The following is an 18,501-nucleotide window of genomic DNA, read 5'->3' as shown; positions in this document are numbered from 1 at the left end:
ACTTAGGTTGAGTGCTTTAATGGGGTGATATAGCACCAGGTTTTTTTTTTTTTTTTTTTAATCACTACAATGTTAACATCCTCATTTCAAGACATCAGTGGGACCATTTGGCCAGTCCACTGTATGATATTCAAACAATGTTGAGTTGGCAACAATATGTTAACTTTTGCTGTAGTTTACAATAGAAATGGCTGCATTTGTGTGGGCCGCAGGCTGCATGAATCTCGTATATTTGGTAATGTGACTGGCCATGACCCAGTTTCCCTTAGTCCTTAAAAACCTTAAGGATTTTGTTCTCTGAAACACATTTCATGATTCAGCAGTATCGCTGTGGGCTGTAAGTAGCTGAACATACACAGAGACAAACGCCCAGACAAAGACATTACCATCTGTTTTTAAAGGAGCATTAAGTAAGATTTCCGACTGTCCTTAAGTATAAAATGACCATAATAAAACTGTGCTGGGTTCATAGGGTTGGAGATAAATATTAATGATTTCACCAGGTGGCCCCATAAATTGTGTCCCTTACAGGATACTTTAGTTTTGTTTTTGTTTTTTAAAAAGATCATTGATCACTTAATGCCCCTTTAAACTTAAGCTTATTTCAACATTTTCACATTCAGAACACTACTGGAACAAATTTAGGAAACAAAACAACACTGGAATATACAGAATTATGTGCAATAAACGCCGTGGGGAAAAAAAAACAAAAAAAAAACGAGCAAGTATCTTCTCTATGTGGGATTAAGCCCTTGGCTACAATAATTAATAGTCTAGGCTAAAGAAAAAAGAAGTAATTTCATTTTACAGACATAAAGGCCTGAGGAATACATGAGATGCAGTATTATACATTATATACAGTACTCAAATGGCCCTTTTCTTGGCTGTTGATTTTGTTATGGCGAGTCATGTTTCAGTCCTCTCTGAGAAGCTGACGTCCCGTGCAGATGTGCTCAGCGTCTTTGGCCCAGCAGGAGGCAGGCTTGTTCAGCAGGAGATGATGAGGGAGTTCAGAGACTGGTGGCTTTGGGTTCGCTCCAGAGGGCCCACAGAGGACAAAATCTCACAGGCGGCCAGCTCGTGATAGAGAGCGTTGAGCACCTCCAGAATGTGAGCTTTCCCTGTTCAAAAAAGGTAACAGATGTGACTGCTGCGGGGAATCGCGTTAAACTCAGCCCTGCGAGAATTTAATCCAATACCCTTCCACTGAGACACTGTAAATTTTCACGATCCCTTTACTGCCGCCTTTTATTGATTTTATTGGGTGTTGCGAGTGCTACTAACCATGCTGCGGGTCGCTGCAAGACTCCAAAGTGCTGAGCAAGATTTTCCCCAGAGACCTCCGGGAGACGTTCTGAAACAAGACAAGAGAGCTATTCTCAGACGGCTGTCAGGCAATTAACAGGCGATCTGACGCTGCAGCCAGAAAAGCCCTCACATGTTCAACAAGTGAAACAAATCTCTTCTCAAATCCCTCATCATCAACGCTGTTTGGGTTAGGAGATAAATGAAAGCTTTTTCTCTGGTTGCACCGCCGAGAAGTCTCATGTACAGCCAACGCTGTAAGAGTAATGCTGTGAGAGTAATGCAACATACCAAAACTCAATAAGAGATCACCACAATACTTATATAATATTCCTATAGCGGGCTAGACCGGGGGTTGTCAGACTTTTTTATGTTCCAGACCGCTGAGTTGATTTTCTTTAAGCTGCGCTCCTTGATTTGAAGTGAATTTCCTCTTCAGACTTTGTCATGAGAACATTTTTTTGACATGTGTTAAGTATTAAAAAGTTCAGATGCCATACTTGAACAAATAGTGTCAAAGCAGTGAGATTAAAATATAAAACCAGTCATACATTTTTTTTCTTCTGTGTTTCTAGTGGATTAATTATGGTGAAATTAAACTATTGCTCATTTTGCTACCCAGTGAGGACCCCACTTTGAAAAAAAACTGGGTTAGACTGACACACCGTGCTGATACAGGCCTTAAAAATCCAGTATGTGCCAGTCAGTGTCCATATGATGGAGGTTCCTCCCTGCCTGCAGCTGAATTTGTTTTCATTAAACGTTTTTTATTTCAGACGGCTGACCAGAGAGCCAGAGAATCATTCCAGTGTGGTGTGGGAGGGTTTTACTCAGCTGCCAGCTCGGCAAAAAAAAAAAAAAAAAAAAAAAAAAAATTCATTACTTTGGGTCTCAGAGGACAGTTTTCATTCACATGATGGTCTAAATGCTTTTCCACTGCGCAAAGACACAAGAGAACATCATTTTGGGCCGGAAGATGGCAAAGATATTGATTATCTGCAGCTTCAATACACACTTATTCCTTAAGGATGTTATCTATAATTCTTACTTTTAGTGTAGTATCCTTTCAAAATGCATTATTCTTCTAACCTTTAGTTTTATAGGATTATTGTAGCTCGGTTTCTGTTGTCAAAGCAGTCTGCAGTCATATCTCGGTGTCCGTATGACCACATCTGTTGACGTCAGACTCATCGGAGCGGTAACCCTGTAACTGTGACTAACCAGGTCGCGGAGCTGCTGGAGGAGCTGAAGAACGTCCAGAAGTTTCTCCTCCACCAGGGACAGGCGCACCCTCTCCGTTTCCAGCATCTGCAGCTCCATCTGAAGCAGTTCGGTCTCTTCCGCCTTCTGCTGCAGCTCTTGCACAAGAGAGTCCCTCATCTGGAAAAAAAAAAAAAAAAAAACGCAGACATTCAGCTTGGAGGATGCTGGGCTCTTCCCCAGTGGAGGCTCCCGTTACATTAACATGTGGTCGCTGGAAAAGCCAAGTCACTCCCAAGAAGACTCATAATGTCTTGTTGCTCGTATTACTGTAATTTAATTTTGAGAAGAGAAAAAAAAAAAAAAACTCTGAACAAGACATTTAATCTAATGTTGAGTCCTTGAATTTATTTTGTCTTTAAATGAGTGAAACTTTCAGATGAGGTGAGATAAGTTCACTTGTTTCCAATGTAGTAGTGTACATCGGAAGTGTAAATGCCTGCAGTGGACAAGCTCAAAAACAGCAAATCACTCACTATTGGAAAAACTGAAACTGAATCTTAATATCCTCATGAAGTGTGGGGTTTAGTTTTAGGTATATTGTATGTCTGAGTTCCTTTAATTACACTTTTACTGCCTGCTTTGAAGTGTATTTTAATCTTTTATGTACTATCTGTAATTGGTGTTTAATTGTTTTTTTTTTTTTTTTTTTCATTTTATTGTAAAGCAACATGAAACCTTGTTAAGAATGGTGCTATATATAGTTTGTTGTTATTATTACTATCCCAGCCTTTTAGTATAATTTGTTTCTGATTGTTTCAAGAAAAACAGGATTTTAACTCTCGGCACAAAGATGGTGTAAATAAAAAATATTGTTTTGCAGTGTGCGGATAACAGCTTGACAAATTTAGAACAGCTGGGTTTCTGTCACGCTTGAAAATAAAACATCATCTTCTCACTTCAGTACAACATAAATACACCCAGTTTGCAAATGTTGCGGTTAAAAGGGAATTTTCTGACCACAAGATAGACTCGGCTGCCAGGGAAATGTTGGAAATCCCTGCCGTGCACCTTTACATCATGCAGCACTCAAGGACAAAGGTCTCGCCCCCTCACATCCTACACATAAACAAAGGCTCACAGTGAAGACGGTGTTTACTTTCACCCTTCCTCCGCGAGCGCTGAGACATTTCGGGAACACGTTGCGTCACGGTCCCTCATCTGCCCATCTTCCCGTGTTGTGGAAGAGCTACTCGAGTGTAACAGGCAGGCTTTAATTTACGATATTCCTAAGTGTCGTGCAGGGCGAGGGGGAGCGTTTCTGAGGTCAGCTCCTGCGAGAAACAGCTGCGCACATGCACAGAGAGGCTGGCGAGCCACTGCTGGTGGTTTGGTTAGGTGGGCTCTCCAGGGCCGTGCTGCTTGCTGTGGTTTCCCTTTGAAGCCCTTCACGAGTCCTCTCTAATTTAGTTTAACACCATACACACAGCCTCAAAATGACTTCTAATGTAAAGCGAGACAAAACACTGGCCGGAGAGAGCAGCTGAAGGTAAACGGGCCCGGCTGAGTGTGGTAGCCCACCCTGGGTGTGACGGAGGTCCGTGGTGGTTTGTACCTGGTCCATGTCTATCTCAGCCTGGCTCTCCTTCAGCTCCAGCTGCTTATTCAGCCTGGTCACCCGCTCCAGCAGCTCCATGACAGCGCTGCGGCTCTCCTCGCTCCTCGAGCTCCCGAAATTAGACATCAGCTTCTTGAAGGCCTTGTCGTCGCACCTGAGGACACATTTGAAAAGACGCTTTATGTGTGACGGAGTGGGTCAGATTCTCAGTGGAAAGATGCATGTCACCAGTTTTCTGGTGTTAAAAAATGTTGTTTTGTTGTATTTAGTATAACAAGCATGCACGGACTTCTTGATCCATGTGGTTGAACAACAGGACTGATATTAACTGCACCTCTGTCTGTGCAGTATTTATTTAAAAGCTGGAATCTGTGGCTTTTTGGCCTGTAATAACTACGTTTGTTTTATTTATCTGGATGGTGGAGTTGGCAGTTCTATCATAGCTGGAGATGCTCTCCATAGACTATTTTTGAAAAGTTTGCCAGTGTGACGTTAATGTGGTCTGGGTAGCTGAGTGCTGTTAGTCTGTTGGTACACTAGCCTGGCCAAAGAGCTAACAATGTAAATCATTTTTTGGGCAACACTGATAATGTTACTTCCTAATTTCATTGCAAAAGTTACAATAATTGAAAGTCAAACAGCCTGTATCACTGATGTCATTTCACTAAAGTCATAACTGTTTACTGGTGAGCTCATGACACACGTCCTACAGCAGCGACACTGGCAGCTCCTTCTTTGCTGACGGCAAACTTGTCTCACTGCCAGATGGGGAAACAAAGTGGGGAAATCCGGGAAATCTCCCATTTCAGCTTTTTTTTTGCATCATACATGACCACATTTGAGCACATAATGTATAACATATATATATTTTTTTGTATTTTTCCAAAGTTCTGCACACAAAGGCGTGAAACATTCACCAAAGTCTCTGAGGTTACACAAGAGCAGAGTTAAGCCGTGAGCTCATTTGGCGTTGGCAGCACATGCAGAGCAAAACATGGCTGCTTGGAACGGCGTCATGTTATTAAAACATGTCACTTATGGGTGTTACCCTGGGTGTTTTCTTGGGCAAAGCATCAGAGCAATTTTTTTTATTTGTTGCACATTACATATGAGGTACTTGATGGTTTTCTTCATTTAATTTTGCCAGAAGATAATCCGTGATTATATGGATAATGGTTATGGATGTGATCATTTAGTTAGGGTTAGCACCACAAGGGCTAAAGTTAACAGATAAAATACATTCGGTCTTTGTTCCTCCATTTCTGGGACTCTTTCTTGCACAAATTTGTTCGTCAATATCTTTTAAGCTGGCTGAATCATATCATCCATGAAATCCTGAGACACCCAGAATAAGTCTACAATTCAATTTATTCAATTTTATTTATTTATATAGCCCAGAATCACAAATTACAAATTTGTCTCAAAGGGCTTTACAGGAAATACAACATCCTCTGTCCTTGGACCCTCACATCGGATAAGGAACAACTCCCTAAAAAACCCCTTTAACAGGGAGAAAAATAGGAAGAAACCTCAGGGGAGCAACAGAGGAGGGATCCCTCCCCAGGACGGACAGACGTGCGATGCATGTTGTTAACAAACACCTCCCTCTGCCTCCCTCCCAAATACAAATCTAATGAAGGAATTTGAGAACCAGATTTTTTGCATGAATATGATCAGGTACAGTGTCGATGTGACGCTGCTGTACCTCTCTCCGCAGCAGGACAGCCTGGTCAGGATCCTCTTCACCTCGTCCACCTGCCTCTGCTGATCTCCGGTCCACTTGTCCTCCTCCTCGTCGGATGCCGCCTGGCCCTCCACTGAGCGGAACAGCTGCTCCTCCACTAGACACCACATCATCATCATCATCATCATCATCATTATTAACATCGTTATATCACCTGGCGGTACAATCTCAGAAAATAAAGCACAGAATTGCACCTTTAGGGGTACAACAGCTTGTCACTGGGGCAGTACAGCTTTGTGCCCTTTACACTGGGCACTTATTTGTACCCTTGTGGTTTGTACCTTAAAGAGGCACTGAGTCTACTGCTGCTTAATGACCAACATGATAAGACTTAATCTAAATAAATAAGAAAGAAAAAAAACAAGATCCTCAATAAAGTCATATTTACTAAAGTTACAGTGAAATGGCATTTTGAAGACATTTTGCTTTGCTTTCTTAATTTGATATATTTCCTGAAGAAAGCGGATGTTGGGGTGGGACCTGATGAGATGGAGGTATTATTCCAAAAAATAATTAAATAATAAAAAAAAATCTAACCAATGAGATCGGTTGGGGGGTGGGGGGAGGGGTAGTTTTATTTGATAGGAAGGGCAGAGGGGCGGGACTGTTCAAAACTCTGCGATGTTTTACTGGTTGGAATTTGTCTTCATGGTTAATGAGGCCAGTATGAAGTCACTGTTAAAGATACACTGGTTTCCAGAACTAGAAATAATGAGATTTTTTTTACATTTATTGTTAAATAGGTGAAAGGAAATTAGCTAACAAGGTGAAAAAGTCACCTTTCATTTCACTGTGATTTCAATTCACAGCCACGGCTCGGACAAGGCTCTGTGGTTTTATACAGAAGACGTCTTACTTTTGTCTGGCGTCGTCTCAGCGCGGCCTGTCGGGGAACGCCGGTCATGCTGGGAGTCCAGGCAGCACCTCTGCCCCGGCCTGCCGCTGCCACGAGGCTGCAGCTCTGCCCTGGTGCTGCTTGGGAGTTGCAGTTTGGACACCTCTGACCTGAAAGTGCATGTAATCGGTTTAGCCGTTTGACTGCGTGTTCCCTCCAAGTGCACGTCCTCGTCTGCGCTGCTATGAATCTGTCCGCACACACTCTGACATGCCTACGAGGAGGAGAGCTATCTTCAAATGTGCCCAGTGGAGAACTGTTCAGTCCAAGCCAATTGCCAACATCAAAGTGAACATATCAAGTAACATACAGGCAGTGGATATTAGGCCACATCTACAACCACTATGATAATTTTATGGAAGCCTGTGATACAGTACGCCAAATCTGGGAGGGGTAATTGAAGCCAGACGTTGCATCTTTAAGGCATTTTCACAGTAAAGTGGGTCAGTGGTAGAATGATGGTATTAGTTTATAGGAGTTAGCTCGCAAGATGTGAGGTAAAAGTCTCTCACTGACATTGGGTTGGAGCACAATGACAGCAAAGAAAATGTAAAGCGCATGAACACGTCTGTAAGCTCCTCACTGTGATCTGCAGATGAAAAGCCGCGGCACGCATATAGCCTATTTGTCTCGTTTTTCCTTCATGTCTAAGACACATTCAAACATTTGTTACTCGAAAAGAGCCTGAGACTGCAGTTGGTACAGATCAATCGTTTTGCAATGGTTTGAGTTTTCTAGGTTTCTCCTGCTGTCTGGTCTTTTGTGTTGGGGGAAATCCGATAGGGGGCCTTCGTAAATCACAGAATAAGTGTTTCCAGATGATGATGTCTTGCCATGGGGAAAAAAAGGGGGGGGAAAAAAATGAAAACGGTTTTCACCAGCCTGGCTCTCTGAAAAAAAAAAAAAAAAAAAAAAAAAAAAAACTAGTCAAGAAGCACTCATGCTTATATCCTGCTGGCACGAGTCAGACTATGCCGTAAGACGACGGCATACTCTGCATCTGTACAGTGCAGGTTTCTTTGTGAAAGATTGGGGAGAAAAGAGGAAAAGAGTGACTTCAGCGAAGGTTAGTAATTGCAGCGGGGTCCCAGGCAATCAATCAGAGAGGACCGAAGTCGTGTTTAAGTTATTGGGGGCCACAGCGGAGCGAGGAAGGAGCTGGTTCACGAGGACCCACGGCTGCAATCGGAGCAACATGCAAGTGGTACATGGAACACAGGAACACACACACACACACGCAGAGAAATACACACGTACATGCACACAAAACGTTTCTGGTTGCTGTGGAGACGCTTTGACTCTGGAATGAACTGGCGGAGGGCTTTTTAAAATGCAGGCTCTGGTGTGACTAATTGGACTTTAATTGACAGTGGTTGGGGCGAAGCTGTCGCTGGGTCCGCTGAATACTGTAGCGAGGCCACGGCTTCTGGCTCCGGCTTTTGACACGGGGGTTAAAAAACGGTGCCAGCTTTGTGTCTCGAGAGACAAAAAGGACCCCTGAGCAAAGAGCAAACTCGCCTTTGAGGTCGGCGGAAAGAAAGAGTGAACTTCATGGTTGTCATGTGAAAACTGTTTTTTTTTTTTTTTTTTTGGAGGGGAGGGAGGGGTTATGATTGTGTATGAGATTAATGCTGTTTGAGGAGGGTACCTCATCACACGGTGCGACTGGGAGTGGCAAATAAGCGCTCGGCGGTAGTGCTGAGCATGGGAAATTCAACTAGATTAGCAGAGACACCTGAAAGACGTCCAGACAGACATCCTGGATAGTGGTCGCACTGTGGGATACAGCAGACATAGACAAAATTTGAGCAGCGTTTTCATGAGACAGACATCAGGGCTCGCGCCAATGTACCGATGGAAAAGCAGCATCGATGGTTTCGGAGCGCCGGAGATGAAAATATCTGTTCATTTATTTATATTGCTGAGTGGGAGAAAATAAAACGCCCCGCAGGCCTCGAAATCTTTCACATTAACGTCTCAACCTGCCGTCTTTTGTGGTTAATTAAGGCGTTCCTCTGAATGTCTTGCACGTGTGTAAATGTTAATGGCTGTTCACATCTCTCAGTGGATGTATACACTGTAGACACTGTAATGCCAAGCATAAGTAGAAGTCAGAGTCTACTTTTGCATATGGTTCACCAGTGGAAACACACACCAATGAGAATACTTAATCTTTCCAACAACCTGGTAAGATTATCCCAGCGTAATGCAAGAAGAATATTGCTTTAAAAATATGAACATGCAGTGAATTTTATGTCAGACTTTAAAATGTGGTGATTCAAACCAAATTTACCAACACAGGAAACTTGAAACTGACCTCAAAGCCATGGTTTTTGGACCGCTCTAGGCCACTTTTACCCTGGGAGTCCAATACTAGCTGAGCAGCCCTAGATAATCAGTTTAACATTTCCTGGACTGTCTGTACGGCCTCCCCCCCCCCCCTTATTTGTTCCTGTTCCACTGGCTCCTTCACCAAAGGAACCTTTTGGCTTATCTCTGGTCGAAATCGTAAGCAGTAGGCCCTTCGGGATAAAATAGCATTACCAGAAAGCCATTATGGAAAGAAAAGAGAAGTGTGCGCGTTTCTCTCCCTGTCAACTGTATCGCATGTGATGATGTTTTACTTTTCACAGCTGAGGAGGGAGTCATCTTATCCGACCGAATGATGAGCACAAATGGGAAAGTAAGAATTGCCAAATGAGACATTCCCAGTCTTGGTTTAACGTTTTGGAGCCGTGCATTATCAACATTAACCGATTAACTTTTATAAAAATTACACTGAAGTGAGGACACCAGACTAAACTCACCAAAAAACGTGACATAAGCGCAACTCATTTGGTAGTTGAGTCTCCCTGGTTCTCATCGTCATATTTGAGGATGGGGACCTTTTAGACTCGACTAAAAGAAAAAAAAAATGCTGAATAAGCATGAAATTTGAAGGCTGGGTCTATACGGGTTTTAAAAAGGTGCATGAAAGGTCTGCCCTAAAATATGAATTGTGCACTTTTGATTAAAATATCAGCTACTGAATGTGAGAATGAATCTTATCTCTTCTCTTCTCTGTACTACTTGGTTAAATTCAGGGTCCGTTTTTGCTTTTTTCCTGACTACAATGTTCTTTAATATGAGTTCTTTACAATACATTCGTATTCCTGACCACTTGGATGTAATAGTTGATTAAAAGCACATGAAGGCAGTGAGACTCTTCCACCAGATCGCTGTAGGGTGACCAGAGCTCTGCCAGTGCAGAAAATCGAGGATATGATGAAGTAAATGTTGGACTTTTGAGTGCAGTCATTCAGCTTCACAACACTTAATAATCTCTGCCGTCATTTTTTGCCCTCCAAAGAACTCTAAAGAAACACTCTGCATTTATCCCGTTATTTTAGAGAAGGCTGCTATGGAGCTGTGCCAGCTGTGTTTTATATGAATGTACAAGTTTCACCAGGGTTTCAACTGACACGAGGGGGACTGGATAATGAAAAAAATTCCTGTTGGAGTGAATGATTCCTTTGAACTATTGGCAGTAAAAATGCACTAATGGCATAATTTAATAGATGTAGGAGTCCTTCCTATTTAGTGTAGTGCTGATTTAATCATATCTAATCATAACTACATTCCTACAGCCACATACAAAGGAGTAGAGTTATATCCATGTCAGAGCATTTCTAATTGTATCCTGTATTCTGCCCTATTAACAAAAGTCTGAACCCACTCTTTTGGCATGTGGGGGGAGTCCAGCTGTTTGTGGTTAGAGTCAGGACACCCAGAGTACTTCCTGTGTTTATCACAGCGCAGCGCTGAAGTGAACTTTCCATCCACACCGCCCATCGCCGCTCCCCCTCCTACACTCCCCGAAGAGCAGTTTCCTCTTTCAGGTGTCATCGGTCAATGACAGTTTGCCGCTCTGCGGAGGTTAAAAATGAGGGCACGCAGTAGACCTGAGCTTGAACTTGAAGTTCACCGCTTGTGTGTGCCCTGCAGCATGACGGAGACGGTGAGGGGCTGTGTTTACATAGCTGACAGTTATTAATCAAGTCGTCTTAGGTCGCACTCATACAATGGGGTGGTTTCTGGGATACACATAAAGCAACTGTGCTTTCAGGGAGGTGAGGTGCCTCTCATTTTATGATTACTTAGTACAGGCCAAGGAATCAGTCCAAAACCCAATGCTTGTAACATTTACAGAGAGAAGGGGTTAAGCTTTCCCTAGTGAGCAAGGTGCAAAGTAAAGCTCACTGGGGGATTAAAAGTAGAAGAAAACATACAGGGGGAGAACTCCAACTCGGGTGGGTGGCACAACTTTATAAGATGTTTTGTGCGTGATGTAGTTCTGCTGATGTCAGCAGAGTGTGAATATCTCCAAACCAGAGAGAGAGCGAGGAGGGCAGCAATTCAAAGTGAAAACGAGCCCACTTGGCAGTGTGGGTTTTTGAAGGCTGTTCAAGAACAACAGTAAGGCAGCTAAACACGCTGGGTCCCAGACATCCCTCAAGTGTGTCCTTTCCATATTATTTAAACCTTAGGGCAGGAATGCCATGGCAGCACCTGCTCCTCACAATGCCGCAGCTCTTGTACAGAGGCAGATAAATGGTGTGTCAGGCCCCCACCCCCCCTCTCTCTCCTGGGCGCCATGCAGAGAGCATGAAAAGGCCTGGAGATTATGCCTCCCCTGGGGCCCAGCATCTGAGGGCCAAGGGTTAGAGGCATACTACAGAGTAGATGTCTGCAGAGGTGCTGTTAAAACAAAAAAGTGAGATTTAAACCTGATCACTTTGAGCATGCACTCATATGTGAATACTTTGGGTACATCAGTAGAGATGCCTGGAATTAAGTCAAGGAACAAAACTTAAAATAAAAAATAAAAATAAAAACGTGAATGAAGATAACCGGTTTTGCGCTTGTGGTCCAAGAGTGATTTTGTATTTGCACTCAACTATTCTTCAAGGCACAAAAAGAAGACCGTAAGATGAATGAGACCGCTCCTTTCTCATGGACCTTGGAAAACATGTCCGTCATTTCATGAACAAACAGTTGAGTGTTTGCTTCTTCCTCCAGATGGTAGGGTATTCCTCCCCCTCTCCTCTTTTTGTCCCTCTCGCTGCGTTCGCCATTGTCTAAGCTTCTGGCCCGCAGAGCTCTATAGGCTACAGTGACTGATTTAGACTCCCTTCACCTTCTGGTGTTAAAAAAAGAAAAAAAGAAAGAACTAAAAGTAACTCTTGGTTGACTATCCCAGTTTTTATGGTAATGCAGTCAGGCGTTCACTCCTGTGTTCCTGTTGAGGGGGCGGCTCCCACTTGGGTCTCACCCTGTGCTCTGTTGCTGCATACAATCCAAAGAAATCACAGACATGTTATGCAACAACACCCCCGCATCTTAAGTTTCATACTGAAGACCAGATTTTGAACCTGGCTTCCACTGAGATGTTGATGGAGAACATGCATTATATGTGGATTTTCTGGACAAGGGTCTCATATAACAACAAAATACACCGGCAGGAAAAAGGAAGCACAAAAGCAAACAACGCAATATGATGCAAAATACTCTGTAGGCTCCATCAGCAGCCAGGTAAAAATCACTAGGTCCTGGCAATCCTGGTGGATTAAGGCTCATATCAGGTAATCTTGACATTGTGAGTTCAAACTGGATCCACAGGTACCTTTTCCCCCTCCTTCTTCACTATCCCTATCCACAATGTGCAATCCAATGAAGCAGAAACACACTAAAATACCTTCAAAAACAAGACGGACAGGTGTCCTGACTACAGAAGCTGCACTACAGGAATCCCTCCCTCCAACGATGTAAGTATCTGAGATCCAGCCAACATCTTCGAGTTAATCCCATTATCGTTCACAGCAGTTAAGACATAAGCCACAGAGACAAGATCCAGCTATCTCAACACATGGCTGCATCTCTAAATCTGCCACATTTGAGGCCGAGACATTTGACACTGATGCAGCATGTCCAAAGCGTAATGACTTAATTTTCAGGTAACTTAGGTTGTACAGTGGGACTTCTGTGATGTGGGAGGGTCAGAGACAGCATAGCAGTCTAAAGTAACATTAGATGTGTGGGGAAAAAAAAAAAAAAAAAAAAAAAAACTTGTATGTCCTCTTAAAATATGATTATGATACATGAGGAATCCAAAAGCAACAGCAAAATCAGGTACTGACTTGAAATGCATTTTTATTTAGTTTTGAAACGCACCTTATTTGACTCTCTAACTGTGATTTGAATGTAATAAGAGTTAAAGGACTTTGGGCTCTTTGTGTTTGGATGAATGATATAACGCTAGAAATTTTGAAACAATACCCCCCACCCTCCTCCTCCCCATAATGAGACATAGCTGAGCAGCCATTGATGCTTTTACTGGGAATATTCATGGAGCCCGGTTGCTAAGATCCATAGGATGGGGGTGCATATCTAGTATTGTTCATTTGGAGCCAAAGTGAAAGAGCTGAGTGGAGATTGATGGGAATGGGCAGTCTGCTGAGGTCCTCACTCAATGGACTTTTTCTTGACAAGTCAGACCCTTTGTGCTGTTGAATTATCTGGCATTAGGGTATCAATGGAGGGCCAGTGAAAAGACTTTCCAACACAGTCTTCAGAGTCTGCAAAGATTAGTGAGTTTAGGGTTATGAAGTGGCACTGTGGTCGCAAAATTTGTTATTTGGAGTCAGCTTGAGGTAGGTATTAGGGCCGAGTTTAATCTCGTGGGTAGGCTTTTGCTCTGTTTGTGTCTCTTAAGACTTACTTAGAGTCTATAATAACACAACTGTTCAGATGTTACAGCCATTTAGAGACATCTGCTATCTAAATAAGCCAGACCTGCAGACATTGATTATATGCTTGGAACAGGCACAACAGGGACAAAGGTAAACATTAAACCTATGGCTTTGTACTTTAAATGTCCAATTACACCCTAAAGAGCTAAGCTTCCATGAAAATGAATAGTTCCTGACAGTAGCAGAGCTCAAGCAGGACCAACTTGCCACACACGATGCCTGTTAAACAAACCCAAACAAAACAAGGCCGAAAATTGGAATAGTAAACCACATCAAACCTTCATAAATGGCATGGCAGAGTTTTCCAGGCATGGAGCCAGACGTAAACAGAGAGCAATTTTATTCCAGGAGGAATTATAATTCATTATGGTTCATTCTAGCCACAGAGACTTCCCTAATGCCATAAGTTGCCAAAACAAGCCCTTCTTTCTCATGACTCAGTACACAGCCGACCACTTGTTTTGCATTTGGTTTAATGGCTGATTGAGCCTAATGGATACTGTAGGTAAGAAAAGAATACACTCCGGTCTGTCCATGACGATTAAGCGATATTTTTTGACTGAATCAACATCACCAAGCAAATCATTAGATACATTAGGAAAATCAGAAATGATGATATATATCTGTAGAGCTTTAATGGAGTACAATGGCCATTCCTATTCAAATCAGTGTTTCAGGATGATTGGAGCCGATGTTTTTTTTGCCCCGTTGCCATAGTACCATTGGGCTACCATCCGTGTAAACCAACTTTGCAGCAAGGAACAAAGCACCATAGCAACTATCCATAATTGTCATTTTATTCTGCACCAGCCAAATGACCATGGCGACTGTATATCCAACTGAACCTTTTTTTTTTCCTGTATAAATATTTTAAAATAATTAAAAGTCATATTAAACTGTATTTCAACTGTGTAAAAAACACCTCACACTCCAATCTTGGTTTCAGAGCTGGCAAGTGGCCATGTGACAACAATTTAACAGTAATATGAACAGCATAAAATTGGGGCAAATGTGGCATGTCAATCCAAATGAACCGATGAAGATGCGATCTCACAGAGTGACAACTTTATCATGACAAGACAGTCGGTTGACAAGCTGTAGCCTTGTTATTTAGCCATTTTAGTAAAATATTACAAAGGTTAACAAACTTAAAGGTGCACTATGCATAACTGCTGAGGGTTGATTTAAGTGAGTACCATTTCTCCACCAACAACTCAGCCGACATCAAATGTGGAATAAGTAGATACTTGATGTCTGAGTCACGTTTCTCATCATCAGCCCAACTCAGTGCTGTTTCACATACTTACTTCATGGTTTTTGCCAACACCATCTTAATGGTCCTCACTTGGCAATTTGGCATTGTGCACCTTTAAAGAAACACTGGTTTTACTGGTACATGTTTGATGATCCTTGCTCTCTGTTACAAAGAGTGAAACATCAAATCTGGGCTTACTTAAAGGTGCTACATGAAGCTTTTTGTGTTACTCAAAATTAAGACCACATTTCCCTGTGGCTTCCTCTCAAAGAGGAAACTGTGTTTTACCTGCAAGGCAAAGCCAGTTTTGTGCCATAAAGCATTTCCCTTTGTGCTGTCAAGTGATACCATAATTTCCCACCAGATCCACAAACTGCAATGCAGAGGCGATGATCTTGTTGGATTAATTACACTAATTACTGAATGTCATTATGATCTATTGATGTTAAAAGGCTGCAACACTCTTTCAGCACCTGACTGACACTGAGGTTCTCACCTGTAGTACAGGAGCTCTGACTCCAGCTGCACGATGTGTCTCTGGAGCGCTGGCACATGACTGGCTTTGGTTTCCAGTTCCTTCACCTTGCTCAGGCCACTGAGCAGCGCCTGCCTGGCCTCCTCCACCTTCCGCCTCATACCCACCTGCTCTCTCTTCAGGGTTCGGTTGCAGTCCTCCAGAGCGGCCACAGCCTCTTTAGAGCTCTGCAGTTCCTGCTCCAGTCTCTGATTACAGAGCATAGCCTCCTCCACCTGTCGGTCTCTGGAGCCACGCAGCAGTTCTATCTCGTGGATGATACTCTGCAGGCTCTTTACGTTGTCGTGGGCGCTGCTTTTCACATTGGCATTGCTTATCCTTTTCTGGACAGCTTGCTTCTGGTGGCCAATAAAACATCCTTCCTCGGGTTTATGTCTGGAGTGGCTTTTCCACAGTCCAACCTGAAGTAAAGAGCAACAGGTGACAGACACGGCCTGAATCAGAAGCCAGGCTAATGAAACATCTCTGGAATAATCCTCTTCCTGTGGCAGTGGCAGAGGGAAAAGGAGTGGCTGGGATGGAGCGCTTGGGTGATTCTAAGGACATCCCAAACAAGAGGAGACCCTTCAAACAGGTGACTTTACTCTGCCCTATTATATTATAGGGTGGGGTCACATCTTGTTAGGGGGCCTTGGATTCTAGCAGCACCACTGTGTCTGTATCTGCAAGATACTTAAAATTTGTTAAACATCCTAAGTAGTTCATGGTATTCTTTAAAGGTATTACCTGTGGTATTGCTATAATAATACTATACTAATCCTGATATCACTAAAATGTTTCTATAACACACATAAAATATTCATGTACCTAGTTTTTTCTGTGATATTTGCATAGCCTTGCATTTATAGCAGTACACAGGCCGAAAGAAAATTCCCATGTGCTTCACACAAATGATTGTAGTCATACTCATGCCTGCCAGACTGTAGTGCACCTCTATGCAATGCACAGTGCCAGCATAAGCAGCACTCACCTGCAGAGCCAAGCAGCGGGCATCACTGCTCTGAAGTGCAGCCCTCATGTCCTCGATCAGCTCTCTCAGACTTGCATTCTCGTCCTCCAGTTTTGCTACTCTGTCCTCTGCCTCCTCGAGTGCAACTATCTCCTCGTAACACTCCCGGGTGCAGGAGCCGAGCCTGCAGCCGGAGGCGTGCCGCTCCGAGATGGGAGAGGAGCCGCCGCTCACACCGGCAGACAGCAGCTTCTCTCGCCGCCTCAAGGGGCTCCTGAGACGGATCTGAGTCTCTATGTGCTCGCTCTCTTTCCCCACAAGCAGCCTGCCGTTCTCATACTGGCACCCCGCTTTGGTGCTGAAGTATCCGCACAGTTTTGCGTGAAACTGCCTGAAAGTGAACTCGCCCGGTAAATTGTCCAGAATCCCGGCGCACTCCGAGTCCTCCGAGTCTTTGTTCAATCCCAAAATTTCACACAAGATACTGAAGTCCTCGACGGGGATCTTGCCGCCCCCTTGGTAGTCCATATGATGGAAAATCTCCTGTAGGTACTGATCCAGTCCGGTGGCCAAAACTATAATTTCGTTCTCCACTCCACGGTCCAGTCCGTAATGGTAAGCCAAAGTACTGACTATCCATTGTGTTCTGCGCGCTGGTCGGCTGTATGGATCATTGAGGTCTATTTTATCCATAATTTCCAACGAGCAACATCCTATTCTGTCTTTGCAAACGTGGAGACTTTTTTTTGTTTTTCTTTTCTAGTTTTTCATTTATCAACGCCTTGCGCTGTGCGTCTCCATCCTCTCAGCCGCACGCAACAGACCAAGAGCAGGGCTGAAATGAGGCGTGTGCTGGGCACGGAGCACATTTGAATTTAGCACTGCCCCCCAAATCCAGATCCAGGGGTGCGATCCAGAACTCACTAACGCAGACATATAACGGTCTCACACTGCTGTTTGCATGAGCCTAATTGCCACCAGGTGTCTAAACCATGGTAATTTGCTCCAAGTTACATTTGTCATTCATCTGGGTTATGCCTTGTTAAGACGTATCGCCTATGAAGATGACTGGGCTGACCCTTTTTCACTTCATGCTCTGCAAGTTGGAATAAAACACTTGTAATCCACAGTTTATATGGTCACAGTGTTTTCACATGTTATCAGTGTTGCACTTTTACGCACATATGGCTTTGAACTGGAATCCGCTGGCCACTTGAATCACTGCAAACGGCCTGTCTCGATTTCTGTAGCCAATTTTCCAAATTTTCTTCAGTTTCTTATATTATCAGCTCATTTCATCTCACGATAAGCCCATAAACATTCAGATAAACCACAAAGATCAAATTCTACACAATGAGCAGATTTTACTGTAATTCATTAGGAGCGCTTGTTGCGTCCTCAGGTTCCCTTAGTAAATCAATTGTAGTGTGCCTTTGTCTCTGTGGAGATCACCTCTCACTCAGCCAAAAAACATCCATTGTCGCGTCCCTATACAGGGTATAGTTATGCTGCCTTCATGTGGCCTTACTCCTCGTAATTTCTGAAATCCTTGCTGCTGAAGTCCTGAACAGGACTTGTTACAGACCCTTGGAGAAAAAAAAAGTAACTTTACAAATCAACTGATATTCCTACCAGCAGCAGTGGCAGATTGTAGTTGATGTTTTCATTACTACAAGCCTAGCCTATTACAACAAATATGTAACAACAACAAATAAATAAATGCATAAATAGTGAAAATAGTCATACAACCAAGCCTAAATGTTTCACTGCAGTGCAAACAATATGTAATGATAAAGTACATCATTTTTACCATAAGGTGTTGGCACCATGCTCTCTCACTGAATGGCACATTTCAGCAAATCTTAGAAAATTCTGGCAATTGCTATTATGACCTCTTTTGTAGGCTACATAAGCGAGTATATCAAGGCTACTGTTAATTATGTTATTGATAAGCAAATTAAGGGGAAAAAAAAAAAAAAAAAAACACTGCCAGAAGAAGAAGAAGAGACCTAGCCTTTACTGTTTTATAGCTGAATATGACACAATGCCGGTCAGATAAGGAATAAAGAAGATATATATTTATTTAAATAAGATGTGTGAATTGCTCTGTCACGACACTTTTATAAAGTTTGAATATGTGTGAATTTTGTATGAGCAAAGTTTTAAAAAGCCGAGAAATTGAAAGAAAATACAGTTAACGACTGGATTTATG

The 18,501-nt window shown here is 43.0% G+C and overlaps 1 protein-coding gene across 1 annotated transcript; it reads right to left on the bottom strand.

Moving 5' to 3' along the window:
* Positions 1-32: 32 nt before the first annotated feature.
* On the bottom strand, positions 33-16,982 carry efcc1 (EF-hand and coiled-coil domain containing 1). Its single transcript, XM_030051915.1, has 8 exons — positions 16,311-16,982; positions 15,302-15,741; positions 6,724-6,872; positions 5,829-5,964; positions 4,121-4,277; positions 2,527-2,685; positions 1,285-1,354; positions 33-1,121 (listed from the first exon to the last, which is right to left on the bottom strand). The coding sequence occupies exons 1-8, from the start codon at positions 16,980-16,982 to the stop codon at positions 988-990; spliced, it is 1,917 nt and encodes a 638-aa protein (XP_029907775.1). The 3' UTR covers positions 33-987.
* Positions 16,983-18,501: the final 1,519 nt, after the last annotated feature.

The sequence above is a fragment of the Myripristis murdjan genome, chromosome 5 (assembly GCF_902150065.1).
Source record: "Myripristis murdjan chromosome 5, fMyrMur1.1, whole genome shotgun sequence".
In the NCBI taxonomy this organism is placed as follows: Eukaryota; Metazoa; Chordata; class Actinopteri; order Holocentriformes; family Holocentridae; genus Myripristis; species Myripristis murdjan.
This window is presented reverse-complemented; position numbering and strand designations above follow the sequence as displayed.

Bases quoted from the DNA above. Each gene is read 5' to 3' on its own strand.
- efcc1 (XM_030051915.1), bottom strand. From the start codon at position 16,982: ATGGATAAAATAGACCTCAATGATCCATACAGCCGACCAGCGCGCAGA. The intron at 5,965-6,723 runs GTAAGACGTCTT...TGTGGTGTCTAG, and splicing joins TGAGACGACGCCAGACAAAA to TGGAGGAGCAGCTGTTCCGC. The intron at 1,122-1,284 runs GTTAGTAGCACT...TTTTTTGAACAG, and splicing joins TTGCAGCGACCCGCAGCATG to GGAAAGCTCACATTCTGGAG.